This window comes from Bos taurus, chromosome 16, assembly GCF_002263795.3.
Source record: "Bos taurus isolate L1 Dominette 01449 registration number 42190680 breed Hereford chromosome 16, ARS-UCD2.0, whole genome shotgun sequence".
Lineage (NCBI taxonomy): Eukaryota > Metazoa > Chordata > Mammalia > Artiodactyla > Bovidae > Bos > Bos taurus.
The window spans coordinates 43,378,798-43,405,912 of NC_037343.1; the positions used below are offsets into that span (position 1 = coordinate 43,378,798).

General features: G+C 44.2%; 1 protein-coding gene across 2 annotated transcripts in view; it reads right to left on the reverse strand.

Annotated features, from left to right (window-relative positions):
• Positions 1-715: 715 nt before the first annotated feature.
• UBE4B (ubiquitination factor E4B) overlaps positions 716-27,115 on the reverse strand; it is a 122,087-nt gene continuing 95,687 nt past the window's right edge. The window contains exons 19-27 of one of the 2 annotated variants that reach the window (XM_005216967.5): positions 26,475-26,573; positions 25,528-25,763; positions 18,667-18,793; positions 16,454-16,598; positions 12,131-12,265; positions 9,012-9,203; positions 2,469-2,643; positions 1,762-1,908; positions 716-1,438 (exon numbers count right to left, since the gene is read on the reverse strand). In XM_005216967.5, coding sequence (XP_005217024.1) covers positions 1,377-1,438; positions 1,762-1,908; positions 2,469-2,643; positions 9,012-9,203; positions 12,131-12,265; positions 16,454-16,598; positions 18,667-18,793; positions 25,528-25,763; positions 26,475-26,573 — 1,318 coding nt within the window. In that variant the 3' untranslated portion in view covers positions 716-1,376. 2 annotated transcript variants of the gene reach the window in all.

The following is a 27,115-nucleotide window of genomic DNA, read 5'->3' on the forward strand; positions in this document are numbered from 1 at the left end:
TTTGGCTCTTGCTCTTCACCCACCCCTTTGTTTTCCACAAAAAGAAGAGACTCAAAGAAGATTCCTTCTGAATGTGTATCACCATTTATTGGAGTTTGCGTTAGGAATTGAACAGAGGACACTGTCTGTGGAGTGGCGGGGGGAGAAAAAGGAAAAGAAAGTATGTTTTGTAGAATTCATTTTTTCAAAACACTTTATGGTTTCAAAATCCTCTTTTACCCCAAAGGAAATTCAAGAATTCAAGTATGGTAAGTGCGGAGCAGTAATACAAAAAGTCTTTCATGTTTATGTGTGCGTGTGTGGGTGTGTGTGTCTGTGTGTGTGTGTTTTACAAGCAGACATACTTCCACATTTCTCGCACCCTTTTTTGCTTTGGTAAGGCCAAGCCCCACAGGACACATCCATACAAACAACCCTGCCTTGAACTCAGAGACTCAGGGTTGAGGAATTTATTTACCCTCATAGAATAACTGTAAAGATTTAGAAATGTCACAGAGCATTAAAAGAAAAACCCAACCCCCCAACACCCAAACCATAAGACATGAAATCCTGATACACTTAAATGCTTCCTTTGCTGCAGCTGTTCCTCAGATTCCTGATAGTGGGCTTACTACAAGGACCAGAGCAATAAGATACTCTTCATTTTGTTTAGAATAATTAGGAAAAAAAAAAAATTAAGGGACATTTCAAAAGAAAAAAAAAATAAAAACTAAAATTCAAATTCTGAAAATATCTTGCCTCTTTTATTAATCATGTCATCTAACACCAATTAAAAAAACAAATACGTGAATATGATATAAAAATACGATCCCGGGATTAACACTTGTTGCAGGCACAGTTATCTCACAGAATATATGTTTGGAGGGCCAAGGAAAGGAGTTTATTTTTGTTTTTGCTTCACTTAAAAAAAAAATCCACAGCAGTGCAAGTAGGATCAGGAAGAGGGTAGGAGGGGGGAGATTCTTTAGCAGCAAAATGTCCAAGGTTCTCTAATCACAATCAAAATCAACGGATATTGGATTTAGTGGGGGAGGGGGGGGAGATGAAAGGGATGCTGCCCAGACCCATGTGTCATCATCACTAAAAGACTTCTGCTGCAAAAGCCCCAAACTGTGACATATGAAGGACGTGCTCTATTACACAAGCAATCATCAAGTGTGTCCTTCAAGCTTTTGACCACGTTTGTCACTTAAATATATGTACAGGAATTGGGCTCCTCCTCTTGTTCACGTCCCTTCAGGTCTCCACCGTCTGGTCGCTCTGGGTGGGCTCATGGTGTATTTTGCCTCCAATGTTTGAACAGCATGTGCACCATCGCTCCGGTTTGCCTCGCTGGCCCTGGCTGTTTCCAGCAGAAGGTGGGCAGGTAGGGTGGTTTAGTGATCACTGTTCTGTTTCTCTCTCATCCAGGCGTGAATCTGTTCTTTCAGTTCTGGCACTGAGAAAAGAAAAGGAAAGAATTAATGCCCTGGATGGGCTTTTCCTGAGAGATGATGCCTGCAGTTCACTATAAAGAAAGGGCCATTTATACCCTCATGGAACCGAAGACTGACAAAGAGGACATGAACAGTAAAGACTGGAATTCTATAGCGAAAAAGAGCAAAGAATGTTTTGTGTCTTTTCTGTTACAAAGTGTCAGAAACCATGGAGTGTCTGGATTTGTTAAATTTCCCCCTTTTGGTTACTCTCTGATACAGGATTTTTGGCCCCACTGCTCGGGACAGGTGCAGGCACTGCGGCTCAAGCTCTGCCCTCCTCTACCTGGTTCCAGCATGCTCTCAGTCAGCGTCTGTCGGTTGAAGGGGTCCGTGGGGGAGTTCAGCAAGTGCCGCAGGATGATGGAGCGGTCCATGATGGTGCCGGAGGGCAGTCGCACGGGGTCAGTCATCAGGGTGTCCATTAGAGGGTCTACAGAGACAAAGCAAAGCAAATTCTAATCAAACAATAGCGCCTACAACTGAAAAAGAATACAAAACAAAGTCCCTCCTATCAGTGAAAAATAGAGCAGCAACCAAATGGCCCAGACCAGGCCCCGAGGTTTAGAAGGAAATCAGCATTAGATAAATCACACACTTGGCCTTTTGCAGAGAGCAAAGTACCCTTTTGTCAGCTACTGAGAGGAAAAATTGGAGGAAAAAAGACAGTAAGACAGACACAGCAGCAAGCAGTGAAGGCGGCAGGCTAGAATCAACCCTTCCTCTTAGTACTCCTCATAATCCTTGGGACATACGAATCCCCGCCTGCAAAGGCAGGGCTGACCTTAGAATTTTCAGGGCTTTTATCTGGTTTGAAATCAGGCTAAGGATTTTTTCCCCTTGTCATTTATAATATGAACTAAAATTAGGCAATGGTAATTTCAATTTCAGACCAAGAGTCTCAAAGAGCAAGGAGAACACAGAACATCTTCTAATGTTATAGGTTTCAGGTTAAATCAAAGAATTTGGTATAAGAAAAGTGGGTCCACTCACCTCTGAACTCGTCTGGGGCATCACTGTAGTCAATCTCTGCCCGTGCATTCTTAGCCACAATCTCCTCTACTTTCTCAGCCAAAAGCTTGAACTTCTCTATCGCTATGGTGGATTTGATTCCTGCCTTCCGCATTTTTGAAATAACTTCTTCAAACAACTCTTTGCTGTAGGATCTCTGCAAACGAGGAAAGACAACGTGAGATGTAAATATAAATGGAAAAAAGAAACCTAAAGAAAATATCCAAAGTAGGCTCTGTTTTCTAAAAAAGCCCTAAAATTATAAGTATATATAAGTATACTTTGACATGGCTATAAATACATAAAGACCGGGCTAATCCAAACCAAACTGTACAAGGTCATTACTTCTGGAAGCGGCTTTAGGACTGAGGCAAATGAGAGGAATTAAAAAAAATTTTAATTACTTTTACAGCAGACATGCATTTCTCTTAAAATTTTAATATTAAAAAGAAAAGGAAATCTAGTCTAGTTCAGTCTTCGTAAGGCACTCAGATGGTAAAGAATCCGCCTGCAGTGTGGGAGACCTCAGTTTGATCCCTGGGGCTGGGAAGATCCCCTGGAGGAAGGCATGGCAACCCACTCCAGTGTTCTTGCCTGAAGAATCCCCATGGACAGAGGAGCCTGGTGGGCTACAGTTCACGGGTCGCAAAGAGTTGGACATAACTGAAGGACTATGCACAGCACACAGAGACCCAATACCCTGCAAGAGGAGGTAGATAGTTCAGTTCTTTTCCCTAAAGGTAAACATGTGAAATCAACCCAAACAGAGTTCATAATCAACAGGAGCTTTCTCCCATTCTTTGATGCTTCTTTAAGATCTTTTAGTTTAATGCTATTATATGTCAGAGGCTCGGCTGATGGGAGCAGACAGGGATTATGCCTGTGAGAGTGGGAGGGATGACCAGCAGGGTAAGCCCCACCACAGATCCAGGCGACCCTGGACTTCAAACCTGGCTTCACCATCTACCCACTGTGTGGTTTTAGGCAAGGCTCTAACTCTCCTTAGCCCCAGTCTCTTTGGGTGTAAAATGCTGGTAGCAACACCTACTCTACAGATGCCTAATTTATATCAATCACTGCCATTTCAAAAGAGCAAAGTATATCATATTTGGCATTTACACTGGCCACATGCCACTTTAGTGACACAAAGATAGGCGGGGAATGATTAAATCAGTGACCTGTGATTTCTAAACGAGGATTCACAAGAACATACATCTGTGGGATAAATTCATCTTAGTACTTGCGTTTTCTCAGAATGCTGTATTCAAAGTCCTCAGTCTTCCTTCTATACTTTTTTAAACTTCAGTTTCTAAATAAGTGCACATACTCATTCTCTCTCCATACACACCCATGTTCCTTATTCAATCCATGTGGGAAAAGAGCAAAGAACGAAGTGTTTTTCTTTTTGCCTGGGCCTAGCAATAATAGTTGTAGTTTCTGAAACTAAATTACTACTTTAGTTCAACAGATACTTTATTTTGTATCTACTTACTATGAGCCAGATAAGCCACCATCCCCATCCCCTAGGGCTTCCTTGATAGCTCAATTAGTAAAGAATCTGCCTGCAATGCAGGAGACCCCAGTTTGATTTCTGGGTTAGGAAGATCCACTGGAGAAGGGAACAGCTACCCACTCCAGTATTCTGGCGTGGAGAATTCCATGGACTCTACAGTCCATGGGGTCGCAAACAATCGGACACGACTGAGTGATGTTCACGTCACAGGGAAATAAACGGCCAGAAGTTCATAGTCAGATGCTGAAAAGGCAAAAACGCACAGCGTGGCTGCTGCTGTCCACACCACTGTGATGATTCACCTTGAATGCCTCCGTCCAGCTGGTGTTCTCGAAAACATCACCCACTCTTATTTCTCAGAAGAAATTTTGGATTTTCCTGGCAATACAGTGATTAAACCCTCTGTGCTCCCCATGTAGGGTATATGGGTATAATCCCTGGTCAGGGAACTATGATCCCACATGACACATGGCACCCCCGCAAAAAAGATGATTTGAGTTTTTAACTGACTGATTTGTGCCTGCTATAGAGTCAACTTCTAAGATACAGCAGTGGATAAACATTATCAGAAATCAAAGGGCACTTATGATAAGGGGACATGGCATTCAGTGTCAAAGAGCAGCAGCATCAATTAATCAAACAAATATAGATTACTGAGCTGCTGCTTCAAGTTCAGCGTGGATGGGACTGGAGAGGAAGCAAAGATGTTGTCCTTGACATCAAGGATCGTACAGAATGAATACAAAATTAGACATAAAAATATCTGCAAATTATGTATCTGATGTAGGTCTAGTATCCAGAAAGTATTAAAGAACTCACACAGAATATATAAAGAACAAAACAGAAAGGATCCGATTTCAAAAATGGATAAAGGGGAATTTCCTGGTGGTCAAGTGTTTAGGACTCCATGCTTTCACTACCGAGGGCCTGCGTTCAATCCCTGGTCCCTGAACTAAGATCTAACAAGCCACTTGGTGCAGCTAAGGGGGAAAATAATGGATGAAGGATTTGAATATACAGTTCTCCAAAAAAGATACACAAATGGCCAACAAGCACTTGTCATTAGGGAAATGCAAATCAAAACTACAGTGAAATACCACTTCACTCCCACTAGGGTGTCTATTAAAAACAAAACAAAACAAAAACACCAGAAAATAGCAAGTGTTGGTGAGGATGTGGAGAAATTAGAACCCTCGTACACTACTTGTGGGCTTGTGGGACTGTTAAACACAGAATTACCATATGACTCAGAAATTCTACTCCTAAGTATATCCCAAAGAATTGAAAATAGGTATTTATACAAATGCTTTGTCTGATTGCTTTGCAGCCCCATGAACTGTAACCCACCAGGCTCCTCTGTCCATGGAATTCTCCAGGCCAGAATACTAGAGTGGGTAGACATTTCCTTCTTCAGGAGATCTTCCTGACCCAGGGATCAAACCCTGGTCTCCCACACTGCAGGCAGATTCTTCACAGTCTGAGCCACCAGGAGACACGGGTTCAATCTCCGGGCCAGCAGGACCCCTTAGCCACAGGGCAACTAAGCCCCCTGTGTCGCAGCTACTGAGCCTGCGCTCTATAGCCCACGTGCTGCAACGTGAGAAGTCCACGTGTCACTATGTTCCACAACAACAGAAGCCACCGAGATGCGAAGCCTGCGCACCGCAGCCAGAGAGGAGTTGCCCTCCACAACCAGGGAGGAGCTGCCCTCCACAGCCAGAGAGGAGCTGCCCTCCACAACCAGAGAGGAGCCCCTGCCCTCCACAACTAGAGAGGAGCTGCCCTCCACAACCAGAGAGGAGTCCCTGCCCTCCACAACCAGAGAGGAGCCCCTGCCCTCCACAACCAGAGAGGAGCTGCCCTCCACAACCAGAGAGGAGCCCCTGCCCTCCACAACCAGAGAGGAGCCCCTGCCCTCCACAACCAGAGAGGAGCCCCTGCCCTCCACAACCAGAGAGGAGCCCCTGCCCTCCACAACCAGAGAGGAGCCCCTGCCCTCCACAACCAGAGAGGAGCCCCTGCCCTCCACAACCAGAGAGGAGCCCCTGCCCTCCACAACCAGAGAGGAGCCCCTGCCCTCCACAACTAGAGAGGAGCCCGTGTGCCCCAATGAAGACCCCGCAAACCCAAAAATAAATAACTGTTAAAAGAAAAGGAACTAGGTACTGATACATGTGTAACAACTTTGAAGACATGCTACATGAGAGAAGCCAGACACAAAAAGTTACATACATTGTATCATTCCATTTATATGAAATATCCAGAAGAGGCAAATAGGCAAATATAAAAATAGGTAAAATAAAGACAGAAAGCATTTAGTGGTTGCTAGGGGCTGGGGTGAGACCGGATAGTGGCTACTTAATGGATACAAGACTTCCTTACTGGAGTGATAGGGTGTTCTGTAACTAGAGAGGGGATGCTTGTCCAACACTGTGCCTGTGTAAATGCCACTGGATTGTACACTTCAACGTGGTGCATTTTGTGTTATGTGACTTTCACCTCAATTAAAAAAAAAAAGTGCATAGGAGAAGTGAGATTTCAGGTGGGCTCTTTACTATCATTTTTTCATGAAACATGGTGTTAACAGACAGTGCTCCAGGAGCATCAGATTGCCATCCATCTGTCCGGAAAGCACAGGGAGATGCAGCCCTGGACACAGCTCCCAAATCAGGCTAGGACCTCTCTTTCAGGCTCTCCGGGCTTTGGGCACAGCTGTCCTGTTGCCCGCCCCGCTTCCTCCCACCCTGACCAGGGTCGCTCTGCTCAGACCTGTGTATAAAGCTCAGGGCTCCTTGTACTGGTGTCTCCTGTCACCTGTCCTGGGCACCTGTCTTCCACCCACTCTCATGCGTGGAAGGCTCTCTGCTTCTTTTCTTGCTCGGCTGCCACTTTCTTCTTCCTTTTGTCTTCCCAGGAAAATAAGACACACCAGACGGAAGCAGAGCAAATCAACAGCGCTGCCCCCAAAGGAGATAACAAAGTGCTACCACCTCCCTGGAGCCTTCCAGTCTTCCATCCTTCTGCCCCTCCCCGCCACCCAGACTCTCTTCCAAAACAAGCCAGTTGGCAGGCCCCTCACTGGCTTACAGCCAACATAAATGCAAAGTGTCCAAAAATCAAGACAAACATCACACTGTACAACGCAGCAAAAAACCCACTTAAAAAGTGTTCTTCTCTCCATGGTGTCACCAGCACTTGTGTGGTTGCTTCAAGGGTCTGGAAGAACAGGGCTATTGAGACATTTAAGCAGACCTGAGGGCCACCACAGGCCAGCACCAAAATCCACAGGCGTTACCAGGGAGTGTGGATGGTTTACTGGTCACCAAGGAAAGCAGTAGGAAGCAACCCTTTGGTTTTCACTGTCTCACTGGGTATGCTGTGTTCACCCACACTGCAAACTTTGTGTTACACTAACTTCTTGTGTTGTGGCGGCCACAGTAAAACCTACCAGGAGAAAAGGCAGCAGGCTAATGACCCTTTGGAGTCCCTGACTGTAAGAGGGGAAGAGTCCCTGGGGACTTCTCACACCTGACCTCTGGCTGGGCTGAGGCCCCGTTCTAGTCGGCCTGCTGCCCAAGGCGGACGCCCTGAGCTCACATGGTGAGCGTTTCCATTTCCTGTCCCTCCTACGACTACCGTTTATCTTCCATTTCTCAATATATGCAGTATTATACAGTGGCAGACGGGAGAATCATTTCAGCATCTCCTCAAAATAACTGCAAACACCTAACCTATTCCTTTACCACTACTTTTTTGCAGAAAAACTACTTTAGACATATGTGGTTTTTTTCCATTGCAGGCACTTTGTCAAGACCACATCTCCTGCTTATATCTAAAAGTACCTACTACGCATGTGACGTATGTCTCAATAAAGCTTTTACTGGAAAAACACAAAAAAGGACCTGCAATTTCCCTATTTTGATATGTAAGTAAAGAACCTTCTGGAGGGGACTCCCTTGGTGGTCCACTGGTTATGATGCCGTGCTTCCAATGCAGGGATGCAGGAGATCCAAGATCGATCCCTGGTTAGGGAACTAAGATCCCACATGCCGTGCAGGGCAGCCAGTACATAAATAAATCAACAACAACAACAACAAACCTTCTGGAATTCCTAGTGACAGTTACCCTGAGAGGTGAGTAATATCTGGAAAAACAACGCGAACAAAGATGGAGAGATGGAAACGAACATGGAACGTTGGGGCATTTTAAGCGGAAAGCAGATAAGTTGAGGACAGGGACTCAGGGCAGACACTGGGGAGGAGCCCTGTCTCTGCCCCACGCTAACCTTGTGGCTCTCTAACCTCTGTATGCCTCCAAGGGCGTGAGGAATCCAAGGGAACCTGTATCGCAGGATTTTGTGAGGGTCAAAAGTGAAACATGAAAGGTGGTTAAACCCTGACATGTGGTTAGTAACCATTAGTTACTAAGGTGCTGAAGATGCTGCAGGACAGAGGAACATGGAGGGAGAAGAAGCCCCGTAGATTCTGAAAAATTAAAAGTCAAGGCTGGACTGGGGTTGCTGGAACTAAATTGGCAGCTGTGGAAATGAAAACCACAAAATGGATGTGATCACCAGAACTCAAGGAATAAGGGAGGGAAGGATGTAAAAATAACAAACAAGGTCTGAAACCTGGAACCACAGAAGTAACAGCAGCACTGAAGCTGAAGAGACTCCCTGAGAAAACAGGGTTTCTTCTGAGCTTAAGAGATTTGTCAAGCAAGGCCCTTAACGTGACGGGTTACAAACTCAACTTGAAATGGATCTGAGAGCCAAATCCGCTCTTTACGTCCAAAGCAAAATAACCCGTTCATCTCCATTTACACCAGACAAGTTTCCCTTGCCGCTGTGGCTGTTATTTTTTACATCCTAAAAACTTTCCAAGCTACATTTTGCAATGTGTCCCCTTCCTTGATTTCCAGTGGGAAAATCCAGAAACAGAGGGACGTGCACGGAGTCTGCCAGGACATCCACAAGGAAGCAAACTCAAGTCGCCCGCCCCCCAGGCACTGACCTGGTCGTCAGCGATGGCTTTCGCGAACCGGGCACAGTCCAGCTGCAAGTAAATATCGGTCAGTTGGTCCAACAGCTTCTTTGGTTCAAAGCCATATTTCTCGGGGTTTTCAACTTTCAGGTCACGGCACTTCGGGCCACAGAGTTGCTGAAGATTGAAGTTCAGCATCGCGGCCAATCGGGGTCCAAGTTCCTAGGGAATCACAGGATAACAGGGCAAGTCAAGCTGTCAAGTCAAGTAAGGAGGACCAAACACTCCCCTTTCAGAGACTGCAGGGCCAGGAATTGGCAGGATAGACGTTCAAAGAATCCCTTACCTGTGCTACATCATATAAGCTGAAGAAGGACATTCTATTCAGCCTTCTTCAGCCTTCTCTTTACTCTCCATTTCTAAGCCAACAATTCTAATGCTTAATAGAATGCTGCAGCCTGATGAAATATTTATAAATACCAAAAAAGCAACCTTTTCTTTAAATTCATGTTTTTAATTATAAAAACAACAATCACTTCGAATTTGCTGAGAAACAAAGTCACAAAAGTTTGAGTCTGCTCTTTCAGCCATCTTTAGGTATTATCTTTTTATAAATTTCCAATGTTCCTGGCAGTTTAGACAATATGCACCATTCTCATTTATCAGATGCAAAGAGCAGAGAAATATAAAAGAGAAGATAAAATCTGTCTTGAATAGTTTTAAATCAAGCCGGTGAAACAAAACAAACGAAACAACTAGAAGATAAGTATGAAGTAACATGCCATAACCCCACTAGATGATACAGGACTACTACACGTGGGCATACACTGCTTTAAGGAAACCCGAGAAGGGAAATCTCACTTCGAGAGTATTAAACACTGGCCATAAATATGAGTCTTGAAGGCTTCTCTTTAAGGAACAAGGTTTTCATTAAATTTAATGACTGGATCTATACAAATTCAACTTAAACTTGGCTTTTAAAGGACCTACTCTTGCACAAAGTAAAGTACTCTATTTTTTTTTTTTTTGATAAATATATATTCTTTAATCTACTATTCTTCACTGAAGTATGATGGAATGTCATCCCTTGGGTTAAGATGAATATATCCATGCTATTATTCTACAAACACTATCATTTTTGATCCACAATTTCCAAATATTTTATGTCTTGATAATACATCCATAACTTTTAAATTATTAAAAAAAATTTTAATTGGAGGATAATTGCTTTACAATGCTGTGTCAGTTTCTGGTGTACAACATGAATCAGCTATACATATACATATATCCTCTTCCTCTTACGCCTCCCTTCCCCACCGTATTCCTATATTTAATTGTTAAGAAACTGAGATAAAAGAGTGATTAAGAATAGAATATAACTGGTCATTTTTCTTTCTGAAGTGGGAGAGTTTTGTGTTAACCAGCCAAGACCAGCCCAGAAGGTGAAAACAGTACAGCAAAGGAAAAAGAAAGATGATGGCAGGCAGAGGCAAAGCCTGGGGGCAGAGACCACGGCCCCCGTGTGCGGCAGCTCCGATCAGTGAGTAGATCTTGAAAAAAATTAATTTTAACTGACATGAAAATATTAGACTTAGCTTTCAATAATTTCCTTTAAAAATGAAGAATTTAGAGCTAACAAAAGGCTTTATGATAATTTAGTCTCAAATGATATTTTTAAGTATTTCTTTTTATTTATTTATCTGTTTGGCTGTGTGGAGTCTTAGCTGTGGCACAAGGGATCTTCGATATTCATTGAGACATGGATGAACTCTTAGCTTGGGCATGGGGGATCCAGTTCCCTGATTGGTCCCTCTGCATCGGGAGCTCGGAATCTTGGCCACCAGATCACTGGCGAAGTCTCTCAAATAATTTTTATAGTTTCCGACCCTCTAAACAATCAGAAGGCACTGCCATTGGGGCACCTGAACATAAAATACAACATGACTTAGAGCAGGGACTGGCACATTCCGGGCTGTAAGACAAATCCGGCCTGATGCCTCAGTTGAGGCAGTCACTGGAACACAGTAACAGCAGAGTTAGTAGCTGAGACAGAGACTGTGTGGCCCACAACATATAAACTATTCACTGTCTGGCCTTTACAGAAAAAGTGTATAGAAACTCCAGTTGCAAGGCTTTAAGGGAAGCACTGAAATACCTTGTCTAAATGAGTTGCCGTGTTCTTATGCTTTTAATGATGCACTGTTTGCTTCATGCTCTGCTGCTCCTGTGCTGAAATCTATTTATGAAAAGACATGAAATGGAAAGGGGACAGGGAAGGGGGCCCATCTCGCAAGCTGCACCCAGGCCAGGGTGTGGTGATAATCCTGAAGGTAAGAGTAAACAGAGAGGGGACTCTCCTGAGGTCCAGTGGCTGAGGCTGTGTTTCCACTGCAAGGGGCCTGGGTTTGATCCCTGGGGAACTAAGCTCCCACATGCTGTGCTGTGCATCCAAAACCTTCTTTTTAAATAAGAGAGAGAAACTAGAGGAAATACCAAATCTTAGGTCCCTTTCTTGCCTTCCTTATTACCCTTGTCGTGGCCACATTATAACGCCTCTAAACTCTGTGTGTGTGTATGTGTGTTGAGGGGGTGGTCAAAGCATAGCAGAGATTTTCATTTATGCCTCTCAGCTTTGACTTCAGAAATAGGATCCAGGTCTCTTCAATCAAGTCAAAGCCAAACATTCTGTCTACCAGTGACCTATCATAAACCCTAATTAAGGCTCTAATAACCTTTGACTTCTTGAATGTAACAAAGCTACACTGAAGAGAACCGAAAATCTTACACTGTCAATTATTTCTCCTTAATAAACTCTGATTTCCAATTGATGTCACTTTATACTTTTCTTATAAATAAAACACAGGAATCAATAATGATAAAAATATGCCACAGCTTCAACATTAATCCAATGTGCTGTCTCAGCAGAAAGTGAATCAGAAGTGACTGCCTGCAGACTTCAGTGTATCAGCAGAGTGCTGTGCATATCAATTACCATAACTGGGAACAAACTCAGTGACAGAATTAACTGATCGGAGACTGTGATGCTAAAACACCCAGAATTTCAATGACGACTATATTTAGTTCTAAGTTGATAGGTTCTGAATGTTGAATCCAACAGACAAAACAAATACCCTGAAGGTTCTACTCACGGGTCTCAGGAACGGCTTCTGGACCTGCTTGGTGAGGATATGGAACATGTCCACCGTCTCCGTCGCCAGGGCAAGATAGGAGCGCGAAACGCGCTCGTCCTGAGCGAGCTGGGACTGGCGAGCCTGCTGCTGATCCTGGGGAACAGTGAACAGATGCCAGACACATCTCAGTGCTAGTCGCCAGCTCAACAAGCTCCAAGTGCAAGGGAAAAACACAGTCAGCTCGTAACTAGGGAAGTGTGTTATACCGCCAGCAGACTTGGAGAATCATAGAACCACCTGCATGGCAAATGTTCCAGATTACTGAGGTGTATTCCTTTTGCCATCAGACATCCTTAGGACTTTGAAGAAGGTGACCCTGACACACGATTTAACGTACACGAGACTCAGTTTCCTCAATGACAAAAAGAAGTCGCCATCAACCTCTATTCAGGATGAAATAAGTGGTGATGTGCTTGATACACACTAGGGCCTAATAAAGGATGTTCACTGTCCTTAATAACAACCTTTACTTAGTCAGCATTATTTTGAAAACATGAGATGAAATGCTATGACACTGAAGTCTGTAAGTTTTGCCACGACACCAAGGGCCTGGAGATGGCTAAGCTTTTGAACCATGTCTTTCCACACCAGTCAGGCTGCAACCTTTACAACTATCAGTGTGCTTGCCTCAGGCTCCATCCTCCTCCTCCTCCTTCTCTGACAGAGGCTGGAGCATGAGATAACAAGGTCGATTTGACTCATGGGTAAAGTAAGATGGAGCAGAGAACGCTCTGCAAGGAATAAAACATAGAAATATCACGATGGATTTATATTCTTACAGTTGCTCAGAGGCCAGCTTACTTTGTGTTGGGGGAGAGAAAATAGCTGGCAGAGCTGATGGAGCCACACCAGTACACCCTGGGAAAGCGCCTGGAGGAGAACCTGCATCAGGGTTGCATGACCTGCCCACTGTCCTCTGGACAGGACCAAAAAGGCGAAGCAGGGGGATTGGAAGAACAGCAAAGTGAGAACCACCTCAATGTGGGTCTGAGCGTCTTGCTCATTTATCAATCACAGGCCAGGCCTCTATTAGGGGATGGAGCACAGAATACGACCAAAAAGGCTCCTTACCTCATGGAGCTTAGATTCCAGTTAGAGAGACAAGCAATAAATAAGACACCCACCCAAACAGATGCTTATTAAGTCTGATAATGATTAAGAAAAATAAAGGAGGGTAGCAAGGAGGAAGAGTGTGCTGGGGTCAGGGTGCTACTCTGGAAAAAGTAGTCAGGGAAGGCCTCTCTGAGGAGGTGACATTTAAGAAGGTAGCTAAAGGAAGTGAGTCAGCAAAAATCCACGGTAAAAGCACTCCAGGTGGAGGGAACAGCAAGTGCAAAGGCCCTGCTGGTCAGGGGAGAAGCAAGGAGGCAGGTGTAGCCCGGGAAAAGGAGTGAACGGAGAAGGGCAGGGCCGATAGTGCATGCTCAGGGAGAATTCGGGAAGCCTGAAAGGGCTCTGAGCAGAGTGGCGATGAGAAGTTGACAGAGGACTTCCCTGGTGGTGCAGTGGTGGAGACTCTGCACTTACAATCCAGGAGGCACAGGTTTGATTCCTGGTCGGGGAACTAAGATTTACACATGCCACGAGGCACGGCTGAAGGAAAAAAAAAAATGAAGCCAACTGAGATTTTACCACCATCCTTCTGGAGTGTACACTGGTAAGGGTGAAGACCGAGAGACCACAGGGGAGTCTTCTCCAGGTAAGAGGCGGTAGTGGTCTAGAGAGAGAGCAGAGAGGTCAGACAATGAATGTATTTTGAGAGAGCGCCTGGGGGCATTTGCTGAGATAGCGAGAGGCAGCAAGGAAGACTCCACAGGTGCTGGCCCAGAGCACTGAGTAGAATGCAGTCCTCATTTTCTGAGACAGGGCAGAGGAGATCCGGAAAACAACTTCTGGACACAGGTGGATATCCTATTAGAACCCCGGGCAGAGGCAAGTCAACAGCTGGTTACATAAGCCTGAATCAACTTACATAAGCCTGAATCAAGAGTGAGCCGAGCTTGGGAGGCACATTTTGGAGTCTTTAGAATACAGACAGTTAAAGCCTTGGAACAGATGAGGTCGGCCTGCAGCAGTTTTCAACTAGGGGCATCAGGTACTGTGTGGGAGTACTTCTGGTTGCCTGATAACTGGAAGTAGGAGGGACACATCACCGGCATTAAATGGGCACGAGCTGGAGACGCTCTGCAGCATCTGGGACAGTCTCTCCTGACAAAGAATTACTCTTAGGTCAAAACTCCAACAAGCACCCTCACCAAGGAACACACGACCTAGGGAAAGTCGTGTGTGGAAAGAGAAGAGAAGACAACTGAGGTCTGAGCACTGGGAAGGAGCAGGCAGGGAGAGGGGAGGCAGGAAGTGATTTCAAAGCCAAGTAGAACTGATTTCTGAAATAGCATTCGTCAGGGATTTATTTATGCCCTTTCCCCATCCATTAACACAGAAGAAAAATCAATAGTATGTGCTCAGTCGCCTCATAAACAAAAGCTCTTATGATAAGCACTGGCCCTGGACAAGACAACGTGCTGCAGAGCCACATCCCAACATGGACAGCGTAAGCTGGTCCCGCACTGGCATCATGAGCGACATCAAGCGGGCATCACAGGAGCGGAGAGAAAGGTGAGACACTGCAGCTCCCCTAATGGGGAGCCAACTATGAGGCAGTATTTGGACAAGACCTCCTTCAAAGGATGGGTAAGAGTTTAAGACCTAACAGCAGAAAGTACAGCATTTTAGACAGGAGTGTCTCAAGACAAATAAAACCACAGGAGCTGTACATCCTGAACACGTTCTTCAGGCTGGTCCTGAACTCAGTCCTCGCCATCCACCATCTCTCCTCACAGTTTTCCTCAAGGAAGGCACTACCTCTGACTTACGGGCCAGGAAACAGAGATGATGAACTCAATGAGTGGCAGTGCCAGTTGTCAAACCCAGGTCCCCTGGATTCCAAAGCTGGGGCTCTTTCAACTACAGCTCATCGGTCTCCCTGACACATTCTGCAAGGGCTGGGGGACCGGGCCAGATGGAGTTGAAGGACTGGTAAGCTTCGGAGGATGGCTTAGGGCCACCTGGGGCTGTGGAGGCTCAGGCGCAGGGCTGACTGCAGCCTGTGTGAAACAGAGAGCAGAGGAGGAGGGTTTGGGAGGCCCCGGAGCAAGACAGTTTAAGGTGTGTTTAAAAATGAATATGAGTGATGAGAAGGACAAAGTGTATCTAGAGGGTGGAAAAAGACAACCACCACTGCATTATCTCACAAATACAATTAGAGGGGCTTGAGGAGCATGTTGGCATGGACTCCTGACAAATCCAGAAATCATGGACTCTGGGTGAAACCCCCCAAAAGGGTGAAGTCTGTAGTTGAAGCACTTTGGCTAGAGTAAGATGTAGAATTCTTATCAAAGCTGTGAGAATACTTGGAATGAAAACCTTCCTCAATGTGCTTCAACACTCGACGTTTGAGGACAGAGGAGCATGGTGGACTACAGTCACAGGGATGCGGAGTCGGAAATGATAGAGTGACTGAACAACCACCACAAGACAGTTTTGACTCTGCGACTTTAGAAACTCAGTAACTTTTTCATTTTGAGCATGCTACTTATAGTCAAGAAAAAGTAGCCCTCCCTACTTTCTGGAAAGCAGTTCTGATTTTGAATCTAACAAGACCAGGAGCAGAACTAGCCAATATATGAGGCAACCAATAGCTGTCAAAGGCAAAAGCTGTAACTGACCAGGGAACCACCTAAACGACTGCAATAAATGTCAGGAGACGGCAGTAGGCGGCCGCTAGCACAGCAACATTTCTCATGGAACCTGGCAAGACAAGCCTCTTTTCTATTTATAACTGAACATAAAAAAAGCAAGATCTATTGAAAGGAAAAACACTATATCAGAGTCCTTCAGGGTTGTTCACACAGTTGTCTACAGATGATCAAATCAAATTCTTTTCTAGCAAGACAGAATTCTAGAGATTTATTCCCTAGTTACTTTCCTAAATATTCATCAACATATTCAAACAATAAAAGCTCTTCTCCCTAAAAAGCCCTTACAGTTAAAAAGGCAGAGGAAGTTTCCAGGACACATTCTGAAAGACTTCTCGGCTCATTGTCTGGCTTTAAGTCATGTCTTAAGGTCTCTCCCACTCAAAACCCACGCTGGAATTTCCCAAAAGCCCACAGGAGGGAGACAGCAAGCGCTGGCCAGCCGGTCACATCTAAGCCTTGAGACCCGTGGAGGCAGCCGTCGGCGCAGGGCTCCGCCTGGGCCCCTGCACTGTGTCCTCACCCGGGGCAGCTGGTCCCACTGTTCTTTGTTCTTCATCTCCTCCTGCACTTCGTGGATCCGCTTCAGAGACTCCAGACTCTCATCGAGCAAGAACGTCGTGTCGTTTATCAGCATGTTTATATAGCGGACAAACTGCTTCCCAGAACTGAAAAGCAATTACACACGACACAGTCACACGTTTACTGGCAGCAAATGTGGCGGCAGGTCTCAGAGAAAAATGGCCTCGACCCAAGTGCTACCCACAGTGCCCCGCAGAGCCACCAGCCTTGACACAACTCAATGCTGGGACCCCCGCATCTCCCCTTGGATTATGTGATTCTTTTATATTAATTGTGATAAGCTCATTCCAGTGATGTGCTGGAGCCACCTGGCATGGTTCCTCAGAGTCATTGCTAATAACATTCTAGAATTCTGTGAGCAAATTCCCTTGGCAGCTTCAACTCTGGCATCAGTGGAAGTACTTACACCCTGAAAACCAGCAAGTGCTGACTTCCAGCACCCCCAGCTCCAGAGAGTGGGTTACCAGCACTACCCTGGCTCGTTCCCTAAATAATTTTAAGTAGAGAAAACACTCTTCCAGGCTAGAAAAAATATGCTTAAGCTCACCAAGATATAAGGAAAGCACAAATACCCACATATAAAAGATAAGAGAACTAATGACACAATCTTTTTTATAAAGAAAGACACACTTAAGAAAAATTGGAAGCTGTAATACAGTTAAAGTACGATATTAACATTCTTTATAGAAACAGAAGTTTCAATCTTCGGAACTGTCCTGTAAATCCTATTATAATGGACAGACTACCTGGTGAGCTGAGATGGCTTGGTCCACCTATTAGATTCTGGACCTGTCAGATTAGGAGAGAAAAAAGGAACTACTCTTCAGGATCTATTGCTGAGAAATCAAAGGCAGCAGGGCCTTGCCTTGGGAAGACAAGTACCTGTTAACAAAGGCAGAGGCCTGGATATCAGGAGACTGGAAATTCAGAATGGACACTCCTAATCAGCACTATGCAGATCGAGCTGTAGGCATGCCTGGTCTCCTAAGCTCACTGCAAACTTTTGTTGGTATATACTTCTGAAAACAAGAGCAGCTCATGGAAAGAAAGAACTAACCTAAAGGGTTTACTTTGTGGGAAGCTATCAAAGAAATGGCTACTTCACTGCCCATACTTCCACTGTTGGATGGTAATTCAGTCAACAAGTGACAGCTAGGCTTGATCAAGGATTGAATATGGGTTGCAAATATCAGAGTAGATGGGATAAAATTTCTTCTTAAGACTAATTCAAGAGATCAACATTTTCATCTACTTTTATTTTTAAAGCACGTTTACTTAAAAATTTTCTTTTTAATTGGGAGGATAATTGCTTTACAATGTTGTGTTGGTTTCTGCCATACAGCAGCATGAATCAGTCACAGGTAGACACATGTGCCCTCCCTCTTGAACCTCCCTCCCGCCTCCCACTCATCCCCCTCCCCCGAGTTTGTCACAGAGCACCAGGTTTGAGCTCCCTGCGTCAAAGATGTGAGCTTACTGCGTCACACAGCAAATTCCCGCTGCCTATCTATTCTACATGTGGCGGTGGATATGTTTCAATGCTGACTCTCTCAACTTGTCCCACCCTCTCCTTCCCCAACTGTATCCACAAGTCTGCTCTTTGTGTCCGTATCTCCACTGCTGCACCTTAAAGTAACTTAGATGGCATTACTAATGTCCAGATTTAAGCAGTCACTGAAACTTCAGGTTGGTAATGAGACAAACTTCATCAAGGTCTAGGCCCTCCCTACAAAGAACATCATTTCAAATGATAGCCTTCACACTAGCTGCTTTTGAATCTGAAGTCCTCCTAATGCTTCGAACTTTAAAGCTTGATTTCAACATATTCAAAGAGTGCTAGAAGATCCCATTTCAGCCATTTTGCAAATTCATGTAATACTATAATCAAGAAACACCAAAAAACACAACACTTCATCTCAGAGTAGATTCTGTCTCCATGTATACTATGCCCAAAGTATCTTGACAAATCTAAAATTCAGCAAAGTCTGGCAGGCAGAGATTTTGATAATCCTGCTCACATTTAGCAGGACCATCTGGAAAACTCAGAGGAGACTAACCAAACAGTCAACAAGAACCAGCTGGCAAAGCTTTTAAGTGGCTGTTCTCCTCTGATTTGCAAGAACCAAGTGGTGACATTAGGGGCCCAATACTCACTTGAACTCCTCCATAAAGGTGCCGTGGTGAGCTATGTTTTGCCAAAGGCTTTTAAAAATGGTGCTAATATGATAGCGAATGGTGAACTTGTCGTAGAACTCACTGGTGGCGCCGGTGTGCTCAACGTCTGAAGAAGAAAGACAAGGGACTGAAGGATATGGACTTTCTTACCTTTCTAAAAGCAGCTATTGCTGCTATAACATTAGTAAGTAATACGAATCTGCAAAATCAGAGATGTGATACAATTTTGTCTCTATCTCATACATAAGGCAGAAGAGAAATTACAAGTGGTTTTGAAGACAGACCTTCACAGTGAAGGAGGGCAATGACACAGTAACAAAATGAACTGGTCTGGGAAAATCGATGGGCATCACTGGGCTAGCATCTCCAGTGACCAGAGCTGAATTACCATACCTCTCCCAACTGTTACTAGTTTATAGAAACTTCACAACACTGCCCTGAGCGGGAAAAAAAACTGGGTTAAATTTTATTAAGGGCAACATATCTATTGAATGTGACTATCACTTTAACTATTTTTGTATAACTGATATTTTAAAACGTGTATTAAACTAGAGAAAAGCACAGTAAATCTCTATATATTCATCATTCATTTACCAGTTATCATAATCCACGTAGCTTTTAAAATGGAACAAAGATCAAACTTCTTATAAAAAGACAAATAGCTTAAGCATGAAAAATTCCTGAACTCATGACAAATTTTAAAAAGAGGGAAAACTGTCAGGTAAAGACAACGGACTTAAGGAAAAGATGCAAGACACTACAAACCCGGGTGGGAATAAAAACACAACATGTTCAAAGACTGATCTCCAAGGATATTCATTAAAGCACTATTTATACGGAAGAAAATATAAATAATCCAATGCCCAAGAGAGAACGCAAAAAGGTATTTGTGATATAAATCTGTCTGTCAACGCAGCAGACACGAGTTTAATTCCTGGGTCGGGAAGATCCCCTGGAGAAGGGAATGGCAACCCATTTCAGTCTTCTTGCCTGGAAAATTCCATCACCACAGTCCATGGGATCAAGAAGAGTCAGACATGACTGAGCATACGCACATGCACACACAAATAAAACCACAGGCTACCAAAGAAAATATACAGTTTGAGTCCAATCATATTAACAAATACACATGCTCGCATATGTGAGATACAAGCTGACTGGAAAGATACAGAGCAAAATGTTAACAGAGATTCTGAGTGGAGACATTATCAACGAGCTTTATTTTCTTTTTGTTATCTTCTGTATTTCCCAATGAACACTTAATAGGGACTTAAAAAACAAAAAAAGTTACTTAAAGATAAAAGGATAGTACATTAGTATGAAGATCTAAAAGCACCTTTCTTTAAGCTGAACTAAGCATCGTCTTATTAACTGTATAGAAGTGTGAACTGCAGTATGGAGGAGGGCTGACTCAGTGGAGTCTATGGGAGAAACACAAAGGGGGCTGACACAGAGCCTCGTCTATGCTCGAAATGGCCCAGAACACCTGTCCTGTATCCTGAACACAGCAGAGACTAAGTAATGACTGTGAACTTAGGACTCATACATCTCTCCCAACATTAAAAAAAGTTCATTGCTAATGTTCCCTCAAAATTGCATCAGTCCAAGATACAATCCCCAAGTCCTAGTTCTTTTTTCCCCAAACTTTAAACCTTTTATTTTGTATTGTTGCTGTTCAGTAGCAAAGTCGGGTCCGACTCTTTGTGACCTCAGGGACTGAAGCATACCAGGCTTTCCTTTTTTTTTTTTTTTCAGGCTTTCCTGACCTTCACTATCTCTTGGAGTTTGCTTAAACTCATGTCTGTTGAGCCAGTGATGCCGCCAATCATCTCATCCTGTCACCCCCTTCTCCATTTGCCCTCAATTTTCCCCAGCTTCAGGGACTTTTCCAATGAGTTAGTTCTTCACATCAGGTGGCCAAAGTATTGGAATATAACCAACTAACAATACTGTGACAGTTTCACATGTACAGCAAAGGGACTCAGCCCTACATATGTATGTGTCTACTCTCCCCCAAACTCCCCTCCCATCCAGGTTGCCACATAACATTGAGCAGAGTTCCCTATGCTATACAGTAGGACCTTGCTGGTTATCCAATTTAAATACAGCAGTGTGTACAAGTCCATCCCAAACTCCCAAACTATCTCTTCCCCTTGTCCTTCCCCCACTGGCAACCGTAAGTTTTTTCTAAGTATGTGAGTCTGCTTCTGTTTTGTAAGTTCATTTGTATCATTTCTTTTTATATTTCACATATAAGGAATATCATATGGTATTTCTCCTTTTTTGTCTGTTCCACGTCCTATTTCTAGAAGGCCTGCAGAGATCTAGATCCCTGCTTCCTGCTCACAAGTCTTCTTGATTCAATAAGCTGCCCGGGGCCCTCAGGGCCTTTCCATGTGCTGTTCTCACTGCCTGCCACACTGTGGCTGACATCTTCTCAGGGCTCCCTCTTTAGTCTTGTTTTCAACATCACTCCAAAGTCATCTCCTTGGAGACCTGACTGTGCTTCTTAAAAGTAACACCAGGCTGGCGACACTTCCCTGGCGGTCCAGCGGTTAAAACTTTACGCTTCCATTGCAGAAGCTGCGTGTTCAATCCCTGGTCGGGGGACTAAGATCCCACATGCCAAGTGGTGCAGTACCAAAAAAAAGTAGCACCAGGCCCTCCTCTCACACCCACTCTATGTAAGTATCTTATTTATTGGTTCCACATCTGTTTTCACGCCAGAATGCCTAACTGGCAGTGACAGGGGTTTTGGCGTTTGCACTGCTAGGCCCAAGTGGCAACACCGGAGTTGATGTGTAGTAGGAGCTCCATGCGTATTTGCTGCTAAGTACTTCTCTGTGCAACCCCATAGATGACAGCCCACCAGGCTCCCCAGTCCCTGGGATTCTCCAGGCAAGAACACTGGAGTGGGTTGCCATTTCCTTCTCCAATGCATGAAAGTGAAAAGTGAAAGTGAAGTCGCTCAGTCATGTCTGACTCTTCGCGACCCCATGGACTACAGCCTACCAGGCTCCTCCGTCCATGGTGTTTCCCAGGCAAGAGTACTGGAGTGGGGTGCCATCGCCTTCTCCGATGCGTATTTGCTGAGCTAGTGATTAAGTCTACTTGGGCTAATACTGTCTTTGCTGACTCAGATCAGCTTGGGAAAGGGAATGGTCTTGAAGCTGTCTTGGTCATCAGTGTTCCTCCTGCTTCTGAGTAGCCACGTTTTGAGTGCTAGTCCTTAAGTATCACCTTTGTTCTAGTACAAATAAAATACTCTTTTTTTCAAAACTTGGGTTTCCCTGGTGGCTCAGTGGTAGAGAACCTGCCTGCAATGTAGGAGATATGGATTTGATCCCTGGGTCGGGAAGATCCCCTGGAGTAGAAAACGGCAACTCACTCCAGTGGTCTCACGTAGAAAATCCCATGGACAGGACTCTGGCGGGCTTCAGTCCATGGGGGCTGCAAAGAGTTGGACACGGCTGAGCACACACACACATTCTGAAACTCAGTTTTATTTCTGAACAAACATTGACCTTAAGCACTATCTAAGCTAGACCCTCTCTGGGGTGTAAAAGGCGAGTATGTTTCAGAGATCAAGCTCTAATTCATGTCTGAGAGCCGGCCGTGCTCGGGAGCCAGGACCTAAACCAGCAGGACTTAATGTGGATTTGCTGGACACGTGGGGGAGTGTCTGCCATGCCCGCTGTGGGCTCCCCAGGCGCCGGGCCCCGGGGAACAGGTGGAGCACCTGTGCTAATGCCCAACTGCTGAGGTCGCTGCCACTCACTGGCTGCTGACCTTCAGTGAGCTTCTAGACCCTTCTAAGCTTTAGTTTCCTCATTTGTAACAGGGAGATATTTATAGCACCCATCTTGAGGACTGCTGTGGGGATTAAGTGAAAGGATCAGTAAATATTCAATAAGCAGTGGTTATTATTAGCACGGGTATCATCTTATCATCTACCCATGATTACAGAGGGGGCCCAGGGCCAGAGGGCATGCTGCTTGGCGGCCAGGGAGAAAGGAGAAAGGAGACCCACCCATCCTCCCGCTCCTGGAATTTTTATGGTACTCCCCTGCCATCCCGCCCCATCCTGGGCCTCACAGGCCGGAGGCCTGGCCCTGTCCTTTATCCCAAAGCCACAGTGACAAGCCCAGGGCACTAACTGAGTACAAAATGCATTTAACTAAAATCTTTTTTGTTTTTTCAATACCGACAACACAAGTTTACTGTCGAATAATGAAGACATTAGATAACTTTTTAAAAAGAAAAAGAAAACCACTTACAATTTAACCATTCAAAAACAAACAACTCACTGTTAACATTTTGGTGTGTATCTTCCCATACCTTTATCTGTAATATATATTTGTGTACCAAAAGGTGGTCACAGTTGACAAATTGTCCCATTAATGGCACTTTCTTTTTATTACTTAACCATTTAATGTAACTAACACTATTTTTTATGGCTCACATGGACCCACTGGATGGATAAATGATAATTTACTTAACTGACCTACAACTGGCAGGAATTTCTTTTTAATACTTTCACTATTTGTTGCTGCTGTTCTTGTTTAGTCACTAAGTCCTCTTTGCGCCCCCATGAACTGCAGCACACCAGGCTCTCCTGTCCTTCACTGTCTCCCAAAGTTTGCTCAGATTCAAGTCCGTTGCGTCAGTGATGCTATCTAAGCATTTCATCCTCTGCCACCTCCTTCTCCTTTTGCCTTCAATCTTACCCAGTAACAGGGCCTTTTCCAATGAGTCGGCTCTTCCCATCAGGTGGCCAAAGTATTGGACCTTCGGCTTCAGTGTCAGTCCTTCCACTGAATATTCAGAGTTGATTTCCTTTAGGAAATCATTTGAGCAACCAGACTCCAATAACCCCAAGCCTTTTCCCTTGGTTGCCCCAGCCCCAGGGACAGAGAATGGCTGCTTCCAACACAGATTATCTGTTACTCCGGTGTTCCTTATTATTATTATTTCTTGGCTGTGCCCCACAGCATGTGGGATCTTAGTTCCCCAACCAGAGATTGAACCTGTGCTGCTCAAAGTGGAAGTGAAGAATCTTCTCCACTGGACTGCCAGGGAAGTCCCCAGATAGGAACACTATTTAAAGTGTCTGGTGTGGATGGCCAATTTGCCTTCCAGAAAGGCTTTACGAACCTACATTCTCAGTTTCACAGCACTGATTCTCCATACTAGTGACAGAAGGGCTGAAATAGGCTTTTGCAGATTAGTTTATTTTCCTAAAACCATTTTAACACTGGGTATTCCCATCTTAAATATAAGTTTGATAGGTGAAAAGAGATACCTCATCATTTTTTTTTTTTAAAGAAATTTAGGATTACCTTCAATTCAGTGAAGCCTGATGTGCAGGGTACCATATGAGGTCCCGTTCTGTAAACAGCTGATGCACCAATTGTACCTGAATGGCCCGTCGTCCTCTCCTACCAGGGATAAGAGGTAAGAGAAGGACAGGCGAGCCAAGCAAGGGCCTTTTACCCAGGAGTGCTCTCTGCTGTTGCCAAGGTGAGCATGTTAACAAAACTTCAAGGGGCTTGTGGACTTCTTTAGGTTTAAGAGGATATAGGTAGATTAGGAAGGAGAGAAATTTCCAAGAGGTGACACAAGGTAACAGTGACGAAGCAGAAGAAGACGGACAGACTCTTGAGCCTCAGAAGCAGAGAGAATTATGGGCATCATCTCAAAATAAGCAGGAGCAGGTCTTGATCAACTGGGAAGGGATGGCTGTCACTGAACACAGAAGAACCTTCAATCCACTGCTGCCTCTGTGAACAGCAAGGGACTGTGCTCATGGAGGCTGGGGTTTCTTTCAAGAGCAAGGCGAGCATATTCTGCTAAATGAGTGCCCAGAGCGTGCTAGGTTCAACAGAAGGTAAGAAGGCAGACAGCACACTTCTTTTCCTGAGAAATATACAACTGGAGAAAAACTGTCCCATTGGTACAATCATGTGCCTTTGGTAGAGAACAGGAGAATGCGGCCCACAGGTAACCAACTGGCTTTATGAAAATACACCTGCAGTTGAAAAGCCAGATTATGAATGGAAACTCAGAATACAGTTCAACCAGAAGAGGAAGACCTCCTTGCAGAGCGTCTGATATGTTCTCAATCTTGTTCACCCGTGTCACCCAGCACCTAGGACAGTGCCTGGCAAAAAGTAGACGTTCGATAAATGTACAGAATTAGTGACCGGAGATCCTAATTCCGGTGGTTTCGGGGGGTGGTGGGGGGAGGTCCCAAGAATAAGCATTTTTAACCAGCTCCCTGTTTCACCCACAGTTTTGAAACTCTGTGTTTGCAAAACTAATGTTGTAAGTTAAGAAACTAAAATGAACCAGGTGGGGCTCCCCTGCAAGTGGTTAGGAATTCACCACCAATGCAGGGAACATGGGTTTGAAACTACTGAAGTCCATGTGCCCCAGCCCCTCCACAACAAGGGAAGCCACTGTAATGAGAAGCCTGAGCACCGCAGTCCCCCACTTGCTGCGATCAGAGAAAGCCCATGTGCAGCAATGAAGACCTAGCGCAGTCAAATATAAAATGAACCAGGTAATTTCAGATGAAAAATCAATTTGGTCTCAATGTAACCCCTCTACCTTTTTATAGATTCCACTGAATTATCAGTGACTAGTATGTATTAAAGAGAGTGGTCAGTGTAGAGCTTCCACAACTCAAGCGGAAAATAACCAACAGTTTTTGTACTGCTGGCGGTGGATTAGTGGGTGATACTTCTATGTGGACACTAGGAGATTAGGTGGCAGGTTTAGAACAACTTCACCTGCTGGTTTTAGACAATCCTGCCCACCTGTACACACCAGGAACATTACCTGTATAAAACTTCATCAGGGAAGGGACCAACAACTTGGTGGAGAGGGGATGGTTCTCGATCATTTCAAAAAACTTCTGGGTCCTTGGCTGAACAGCAGGGTTGGTCATGAACATGACTTCTACCAGTTTGGCCACCAGATACGGATTTCGGATGTAGTTCTGGTTACATAACATCACGACAAGGAACATCACAATATCCTGAGTGCAGGGCTCGTAAAGCACCTGAGGAGAGTATCTGAAGAGAGGCGAGAAGGACAGGTAGTGAAGCTTCGAGAGGCTCACGTGGGTGGATGCTGCTGACTGGGCGAGGAAGGGGACGAACAGGTCGAGGAACCAGGTTGCTGAATTCCCTTTAACTTGATGATTTTAAGGTGACTATTCACATTATAACTGGGTAAGATTTCAAACCCACTGTGTCTGTTGGCCACAGCATGTTACATTAATTTACGTCTTGGAAAATAAACTGAAGCTACAATTAAATCATAATTTTACAAAAGATCTTCACAACCAAAAAGACTTAAAAAATATTTTGATGGAGTTTTCATTTTTTTCAGATTTCAAATATTACTTATAAACTCAACTTATTTCTTTGAAGCTTTCTCTAATTTTACAGTTGAGAAAAATATTGGTACCAAATACAGATGTGGGTATTTCTGGCTTTGAATGTTCACTCAGATATTTATAAACTGTTTTCTCCTTCTGTTTCTCAGAAACGCATACTCAGTTATTAAAAATTGAACTCAATTTTCACAGAGTATATTATTACTAGCATTGTTAATCCTGCTTCTGTCTTGAGATATTATTGGAATTGGCTTGGTGCCACAGCTGGATTTATTTTTCCAGTCTCTGGGCAGCATTCAGTGGCATCAAATGGAGGTTTGTAATACAATGTGTACATTAAATATAAATACATATTAGAAATATATAATATGTGAATGGGACTTACTGTACAATAAAAAATAAAAATTCAGCAACATCTTCTACATAAAACTCAGGCAATGCTGCAAATACCTTGGGGACATCTGAATTTAAAGGCAGTGTTACACTGTCAGAGAGAGAAAAGTACAGGTTACAAAGTGAAATCGTGACACATCAAACGATGAGGATTAGAACACTACCATTACAATAAGTGGTTCACTCGGGAAAAGCTCTCATTCTATAGTACAACTAAGTAAAGAGTGCACAGGCAAAGAAACTGCAACCGGAAATGAACAGGGAATCATGAAGATGGGGATGTGCTAAGGTGGACGTGAATGCTGTTCCTTTTCTTGGTTTCCTGTTAAGATTAATGCAATAAATAAAACGTGAAGGAAACAAAACTGTCATGTTTGGTCATTTTATGCAGCTTGAACTGTTTAAGACAATACAGCTACACATTTATTTTTTTGCTTTTATATGTTTGAATTTCATCTTTAACACTGCACATAAATGTTTTCGCATTTAGAGGCAAAATGCAACTTTTGATTCTTTGGAAGGCATCTGCTTCATATATTCTTCTTTCTCTTCCACAATTCCTTATGTGAATGATTGTAATCAATGCCATAATCTATACCTATATAGACTTTGAGGCTTCCCTGATGGCTCAGT